Consider the following 8,481-nt stretch of genomic DNA (forward strand, 5'->3'; position numbering starts at 1 on the left):
GAAGAATCCGCGAGGGCGTTTGGCCGCGGTTCCACCGCGATCGCGGTGAAACCGCGGTGGGAAGCGTAAATTTCAGGGGCTAAAGTGTAAAACATGGGATTTTAAGTCCTAAACCCTATATAAAATAAGGGAGGCCGGCCTAGAACAAGAGAGGACATATTTTGGACACAAATTAGACCTAAGGAGGCGAGGAGACACTACTTTAGGGTTAGACAACACCCTTGGAGGCAAGAACACATTGGGAGCAAGGCGGAGAATTCTTCTACAAGTTTTTCCTTCCTCTTCCTATTTCTCATTATTGGTTATGACTTTTAGTATTGTAGTTTTACATACTATTATGAATAGCTAATTTGTTATCTAGAGTTTTGATAGAACCTTTTGTAGGATAAATTCTTGTTATGTTTTTATATAATTGAGCCATAGCTTTTCTCTATTTGTTCAACTACGTTTATATTGTGGTTGATTGAAGAGCGCTCAATTAGCTGTGCCTATTTAGTATGCATAACTCAGGAGAGAGTGCATATTTAGGTAATTGTTGAACAACACCACTCCCAGAGTATATGAGGGATCAATAACCGAGGGTTTAAAGGCGGGATTAGGGATAACGAAGCCTTGGGTGCAATCTGAAGTGAGATGTATTAAAAGCCAGCTAGCGTAGCTCGGAAGAGTGCGTCTAGTAAATTGTCGTAATTACTCGGGAGAGATTTACGGTAATAAGAGTGCTCATGATCGGTAGAGAATACTTAGGCGAAATTATAGAAGACATAGCGGGAAGGATTCCGACAATAGGGGAAATCATAACTCTAGACCTCCTTAATCTTTTCTCTAACCCTCAGTATCTTTAGTTGTTAATTTACTATTTTAATTTGTTAGTTAAGTAGTTAAACACAAGAATCTAATATCTATAGGTTAGGAATTGTTCAAGCTTGTCTTCTTGGTGATAGTGAACAGCTGTAGCTAAACCTTAGTTCTCTGTGGGATTCGACTCCGGACTTGTAAACCGGATTATATTTGCAACGACCGCATTGTCCTTTTTATAAGGCATAGTTGGGCGTGATCAATCAATACATAAAATGGATCTTTTCCTTGCTACGTAACGATGAATTTAATAATACTATATTAAAATTTAAGTAATAATTAAAACAAACATGGTATTTGAAAATAGATATGGTGATCCAACTCATTTTTTGCTATTGAAATAAGATCTAGGAGGTTTACCATCCATTTAAAAGGTATTATTTTCCAAACCCAAAAGACTAAGGGGTTAAATGAAACTTATAATGTATGGGCAAAAGCGAGAATAAACTTTCAAAGTGGTTTCATGAAGTACGTCGGTCCAATGCCTCATGCTTAGGTTCACAATGCTGTACGTGTCTAAGAAGGAAGTTTTCATGAGCTGTAGGAACTGTCGAAATCACCTCCTAAATATTCTCTTTTTAGTTGCAGCTGCACATAAGATTATTTGCCAATTTTTGAGGAAAAAATACTCTCTCAAAGGCATGGGTGATGAGCGAGGAAATAGGCTATGGGGATTTGGAGGAGTGTCTATTTGTGGTGCTACGGCCAAAGAAATTGAACAGTTGTCTAGAGACGGCAGCCATTACAGTCTCTCTACTGGAATTCTGCCTTCTCTCGGTGCTAGAACAACCAACCGCACAGTCAAGCTACGCAGATTCATCATTCATCCCAGTGATCACCATTATAGGTAAACTTTTCTGTCCTATGTAAATGAAGAAAAAAAGAGAGTAAAGAACTACGTTTATCTTCTTTCTAGAGAATATCGTTTGTCATCCAAAAAATGGCTTTAGTCTTCTCTGTTCTGATTTTTTTTATAAGTTATTCCATTCATTCTAATCTTTGCCACATTGCTGTACATAATGTCATTCTGATGAAGGCAAATTCTTGCACGGCTAAGTTTGTTTGACATCCTTGCTCATTCATCACTTTTAATCGACTCGACCGAATTTGTTTTTTCTTGAACGGCATAGACATTATTTAAATCTTTAAAAGACTTGCTTTTCCTGCGATTTGAAGTGTATTTGTAACTCTAATGACTCATTTGGTTGTTATTCAGGAATTACTATATCCTGGGATTGTTATCTCACCTTTAATATGAGTTACTTAATACCACCAACCCATGACCAAACACGGGATAAATACAACCCCAAATTCTATTCTGGGATTATAAACCTAATCTTGATAACCAACAAGGCAACAACCCCTAAGGATTTAGCCCCCATCAGTTTTCTGGAACTTTTCAGTGGATAAGTATCATGTCATCCCATATGTTTTCGATGCTTAGTTTCTGAGTATGTTTCTTCCGGGCAGCCATTTTCGTTCGGAAGATTTTCACTCTTTTTGCAGAATGTTAACTTTATTGTAGGACTTAAGTTATATATATCGAGATTTAACTAGCTACAGCAGGTTTACTTACCCTTTTACCATTATTCTGTAGTAATTATAGATAATTAACTATAATTATCTTGGTCAGATTTGAGTTATGTATACAAAGATATACACTATCGTTGTAATTTAACTAGCTGTAGCATGTACCTTTTTTCTAGGCTGCCTATGGAACTAATATTTTCGCGTGGACGGGGGACAACATGACGTTTGGCTGCTTATTCTTTAGTATAATGTCTATCCTTTCCATGAGAAGTAGTTCGAAGAGCTCAAAAATAAACGATCTTGCTCTTGAACCATACATAATAAAGGAAGAACTTAAACCTTTTCCCGAAAAAGATATGAAAGCGATCTTTTTCCAATAGCGAATTACATCAACGGTTGGTTCCTTACCCTATAATTACCATGGCTGTATGGGATCAGCAAAGTATCTTCATATATGTTTTATGTTGTGCTACTTCCAATAATTTGGCGTTTCCTTGTGTATGAAATAACATAAATATACGATACTGCTCCCTAAAATATCTGCTATACATATCTATCCTGCCTTAGACTAGTAAATCTGTTGTGGTGACTGAAAAAGGAAATTGGTTCTCTTTGATATCTAACATAATGCATGAACAGATCTTCAATAACCATAGGGTAACCTCAAAATCCTGAGGTGCATTGAGGCACTTAAATACAGAAAAGTCCAGCTCAAAATTGCATCAAGGCACTTGCATTAAATTAAGTTGTGAAATCCTCTCCAGTGTAACTGTCAATCTATCGCTTGAGCATACTCATTTCTATGTGCCAAGAAAATGGTAAGACAGATAAAGATGTATTCTCTCCGCCCATTTTATGTGAAATGGTTGATTGGGTACAGAGTTTAAGAAAGAACGATTTTTTGGAATATGTGGTCTAAATCATGACATGACATTTATCTGGCTATAAAATCACTTCATTAAAGATAAAATGAAAATTTTGAAGTTTAATTATTTCTATGTATAGAAATCTATCATTTTTTTTTTGTGCAAACAAAAAAGTAAGAAAATGCGTCACATAAATTGAGATAGAGGGAATAACACATAATTAAAGTAGGATGGTTAAGATGTAGTACTCTACGAGAGTGTAATGTGACAGAAGGATACTAGCAAAGTGGAAGAAAATTTATGTTGGAAGGTCATAATAGGCTAATGTTATATTGGAGTTTGTGTCTACGAGAGTGTTTTGTGATAAGAGGATATTAGCAAAGTGAAAGGAATGTTCTATGAAATGTCATAACACGATTAATGTTATATGGGAGTTTGTTGGGTCGCTAAGGCACAACATACCCACAAAATAAGTGTTGCAGAAATGCATATATTAAGATGAACACACGATCAATGATGTTTCTAGTAGGGCGAAGGCCAGAAAAAAGGCACAAATTGGGCACCGAAGTGAGTGCACAAAAAGAAGTGCTAGAACTATAGCTGTAAGGATGGTGCATTGCCTATTTACATTCTTGGTTGGGAGTCAAAATGAATACCCCTGCTATCTAATGAACTAAACCTTCGACCATACTGCATGTGAAAAAGAGTTACAAAATCATGTTTTTATTGGTTATAGACTGGTCCGAGAATTTCGAAGGAAAACACAAAGTGGTAGAGTGACAATCAATAGAGCAACCTGCGTAGTAATGAATGAAGGGGAGCTGTTTGAGCTTTCTCCTCTAGAGGCTTATATAGTGTCAGCCTTATAAAGCTCGATAAGTGTCACTTCCTCTTCCCTTCACTTATTAAGAGGAAACCCCCTATATACCAAAAGTGAAAATCCCTTGATTAGGTCTTGAATGAGACCGAAGGTAAATGAAAATGTAGAAATAAATATATCAACAGAAGGTGTAAGGAGCACACATAGAGGATGAAATGAGAGGATGTCATTAGAGATGGTTTTTGTCATGCCATGCATAAACCTGCAAATACACCGATCTGCAGATATGATGAAGCGAAGTGTTAGAAAGAGGATGAGATAAACCTAATATCATATGAAAGGAAGTTGTGTTAAAAGACCTACAAACCCTTGATGTCTATGAATCTTAAGAAAAATAGAATGCAATAGAAGCAAATAAGCCATATAGAGAATACTAACTAGTTGGAAATTTAGGCTTCATGCTAGTATGCTTACCTTACGTCTAGCATTTGTTAGGAATTTTTAGTCTCTTTAGAAATTTGTCTGTCAATGAAAAATTTAGCGAGGATTCACACGGTCAATCCCCACTAGCTTGAGATTAAGAAGTAATAGTAGTCATTTTTGTTATCATGCACCAGATTATCTGTTTCTCATTTTCCTTTTCTTTTTGCGGGTCTGGAAAGCAGACAAGCATATTGGAAACTGGAAACCAAAATTATGCATTTCGTTCTTAGTACACCTCTCAGCCATTCGCAGGGAAATACTAATTAGTAGTCTATTAGATGGAAAGGTATATGATCATGGAAAACAAGTTGGCTTTTACTTAACATCAGCTTATGTTAAAATAATGTTTGCAGGGCATGGCAGAGTTTTCTGGCTGCACTGGTCATCTATACAGCTTGGGTGTGTCCATTTGAGTTTGGCTTCCTTGAGAAACCAGAAAGACCACTGGCCATCGCTGATGATATTGTTAATGCATTCTTTGCAATTGATATCGTTCTCAACTTCTTTGTAGCTTACCGGGATAAAACCACATATGTATTAGTTGATAACCACAAAAGGATTGCTATGAAGTATGCAAGAACTTGGATGATTTGTGATGTCATATCAACAGTTCCTTCAGAACTTGCCAGGAAAATCCCGAAACTTTTTGGTGAATATGATTTATTCTATATGTTTCGTCTCTGGCGTTTACGAAGAGTTAGTGCCTTGTTTTCCAGGTAATTGCTTGGGCTTGAAAATGATAAATGTGTTTTATATCTCCTTTCCCCTCAAAGCTCAACCTGATCGTTTTTTTCTTTGAAACAGATTGGAGAAAGATAGGAATATCAATTACTATTGTGTCCGATGTGCAAAGCTTATATGTGTAAGTACATTTGACTGTTGTTGTGGTAGGAGATTGGTGTTTCTGATCAATGTTTCCTATTTGGTCTGTAGGTCACTCTATTTGCTGTTCACTGTGCTGGATGCTTTTATTATCTTATTGCAGCTCATTATCCAGACCCAAACAAGACATGGATTGGGGCATCTATGGATGACTTCCTTAATCAGAGTCTATGGAATCGTTATATCACTTCTATTTATTGGTCAATAACTACTCTTACTACAGTAGGTTATGGTGATCTGCATCCGGAGAATACACGGGAGATGATCTTTGATATTTTTTACATGTTTTTTAACTTGGGCCTCACAGCTTATCTAATAGGAAATATGACACTCTTGATTGTCCACGAGACAAGCAGGACTAGACAGTTTGTGAGTAAATTATATTATTTTGCATTTAACTATTTGATTTAGACAATGGAATTCACTAGCTTATGTGAATGTTTGTTGTGCTACAGAGAGACACAATTCAAGCTGCTTCGAATTTTGCACAGAGGAACCAATTGCCTGCTCGGCTCCAAGATCAGATGGTAGCACACTTGTGCTTGAAATACAGAACAGATTCAGAGGGAGTGCAACAGCAAGAGACACTTGATTCTCTTCCTAAAGCAATCCGCTCAAGCATTTCACATTATCTTTTCTACTCTCTAGTAGATGGGGTTTACTTGTTCCATGGCGTGTCAAATGATCTACTCTTCCAGCTGGTAACTACTTGTCATTGTTTTTATAACTACAAGCATGCATATCTTTTGATGTTTGATACTAGCTCCATAATTCAAGGTCTCAGAGATGAAGGCAGAGTATTTTCCTCCCAAAGAGGATGTCATTTTGCAGAATGAAGCACCAACTGACTTCTATATTTTAGTAACAGGAGATGTGGTAACTTTACTGTATCTCCTTTATGTATTCTGGATTTGACATGATGCTTTTTTGGGACATTAAATTCATCTGATTTGACAGGATCTATTGATACTTAAAAATGGAGCTGAACAGGTAAGTTGCAATTTTGAACATACACAATTTTATCTTCCTTTATTAATGGAACACAGTTAATGGCATGAAATTTCAGGTCATAGGGGAGGTCAAGGCTGGTGATCTTTGTGGTGAGATTGGCGTTCTTTGTTACAGGCCTCAGCTATTTACAGTACGAACAAAGAGCCTAACTCAGCTACTCAGAATGAACCGCACAACATTTTTGAACATTGTCCAGGCCAATGTTGGAGATGGGACCATAATCATGAATAATCTCCTGCAGGTATATATAAATGGTTCAAATTCTTTTCCATTTTTGGTAAATTTTCAATATGACTCCAATCCACTGAACAGCATCTGAAGGAGATGAAGGATCCAATTATGGAAGGAGTTCTGCAGGAGACAGAAAAAATGTTAGCTCGCGGTAGAATGGACCTTCCTCTCACACTCTGCTTTGCCACACTTAGAGGTGACAACTTGTTATTGCATCACTTGTTGAAGCGGGGTCTAGATCCAAATGAATCGGACAAAAATGGGAGATCAGCTTTGGTTTGTACACTATAGAGCTCTGTTTTATCCATGTTTAAATTCTTCAAGAATTAATTAATTCCTCATCTTTTCTTTCTCGTCAGCATATAGCAGCATCTAAAGGACTTGATAATTGTGTGCTTTTGCTATTGGATTTTGGGGCCAATCCAAACAATAGAGGTAGGTACACTCTCGTTCTAGCCAAACAACCATATGTGTTTTTATCCAAAATAATCACAAAAGTTACTGTCTGTCATGCAAACAGATTCAGAAGGGAATGTACCATTATGGGAGGCCATTTTAGGGAAGCATGATTCAGTGATGAAGCTACTCGTCAACAATGGTGCTAAACTTTCAGCTGGTGATGTGTGTCAATTTGCCTGCATTGCTGCTGAACAAAACAACTTGAATTTGCTCAAGAAAATTGTCCATTATGGTGGGGATATCACAAGTCCCAATATCAATGGATCATCAGCCCTGCATGTTGCGGTTTGTGAAGGAAACGTTGAAATAGTAAAATACCTCTTGGATCAGGGGGCTAATATTGACCAAGTAGACCAACATGGTTGGACCCCGAGGGACCTAGCAGTGCAGCAGGGACATGAAGATATCAAATTACTCTTTGAATCCAAGAAACTGACAACAACTCAAACTATCCCCGAGGAACATCCTCCGTCCGGAGTTCAGTTTCTTGGAAGATTCAAAAGCGAGCCAATGATAATGCCTCCTATGTTCCAAGGAGGCTCATTTCTAGCAGGAGATGGATCATGGGGCCGATCACGTCCTAGACGAAGGACTAATAACTTTCATAACTCATTATTCGGGCTAATGTCAGCTGTGCAGACCAATGGGCGTGATTTGTGCTTATCCAAAAACCAGGCTGCAACGGCAGTGACAACCAAGTCTTATAGTGCCAGAGTAACAGTGAGTTGCCCTGAGAAGGGAGATTTTGCAGGGAAGCTTGTCTTACTTCCACAGACCTTCCAAGAGCTACTTGAAATTGGTGCCACAAAGTACGGAATCTTGCAGGCCAGAGTTCTAAACAAAGATGGAGCTGAAATTGATGGCATAGAATTAATTAGAGATGGTGATTTATTAATCTTTGCTAGTGATGGAGGAGCCAATGAACATTGTTACCGTAGCGGTGGTGATTCTTGATATGGATATAGAAAATGCAAATGCGAACTTTCCATTTCCCATAATCAAATTCATGTTTGGTGCTGAATTTCTAACTTTTTTTTTTGTATGATCATCTAGTATCTGGATACTATTACACTGACTAATTCAACTTCGGGGAAGCATATAAGATGATTTCTCCATTTATAGAGCTCGAAACTGGGACATCTATGGAGAAATCTTATCTGGGGACGGACCTTTAATCAGGATTAAGGGGTTCAACCGAATCCGCAATGACGAAATTGTTTACTATTTACATATATAAATTCATAATGAGATTGGTTATATTAAAAAAATGAACCCTCATATTATATTGATGAGACATACCTTAGCGGTAAAATGGGTTAATTTTTGTGGAATAATTTGGCG

At 37.4% G+C, this 8,481-nt stretch overlaps 1 protein-coding gene across 1 annotated transcript; it reads left to right on the forward strand.

The window, feature by feature from the left end:
- On the forward strand, positions 1,473-8,147 carry LOC109225619 (potassium channel AKT1-like). Its single transcript, XM_019390351.1, has 11 exons — positions 1,473-1,705; positions 4,911-5,273; positions 5,362-5,419; positions 5,491-5,808; positions 5,895-6,140; positions 6,217-6,315; positions 6,397-6,429; positions 6,506-6,691; positions 6,763-6,957; positions 7,041-7,116; positions 7,202-8,147. Exons 1-11 carry the CDS (start codon positions 1,500-1,502, stop codon positions 8,092-8,094), a joined length of 2,673 nt encoding a protein of 890 aa, XP_019245896.1. The 5' UTR covers positions 1,473-1,499; the 3' UTR covers positions 8,095-8,147.

The sequence above is a fragment of the Nicotiana attenuata genome, chromosome 5, assembly GCF_001879085.1.
Source record: "Nicotiana attenuata strain UT chromosome 5, NIATTr2, whole genome shotgun sequence".
NCBI classification, from domain to species: Eukaryota; Viridiplantae; Streptophyta; class Magnoliopsida; order Solanales; family Solanaceae; genus Nicotiana; species Nicotiana attenuata.

Bases quoted from the DNA above. Each gene is read 5' to 3' on its own strand.
- LOC109225619 (XM_019390351.1), top strand. From the start codon at position 1,500: ATGGGTGATGAGCGAGGAAATAGGCTATGGGGATTTGGAGGAGTGTCT. The intron at 6,141-6,216 runs GTAACTACTTGT...CCATAATTCAAG, and splicing joins ATGATCTACTCTTCCAGCTG to GTCTCAGAGATGAAGGCAGA. The intron at 6,430-6,505 runs GTAAGTTGCAAT...ATGAAATTTCAG, and splicing joins TTAAAAATGGAGCTGAACAG to GTCATAGGGGAGGTCAAGGC.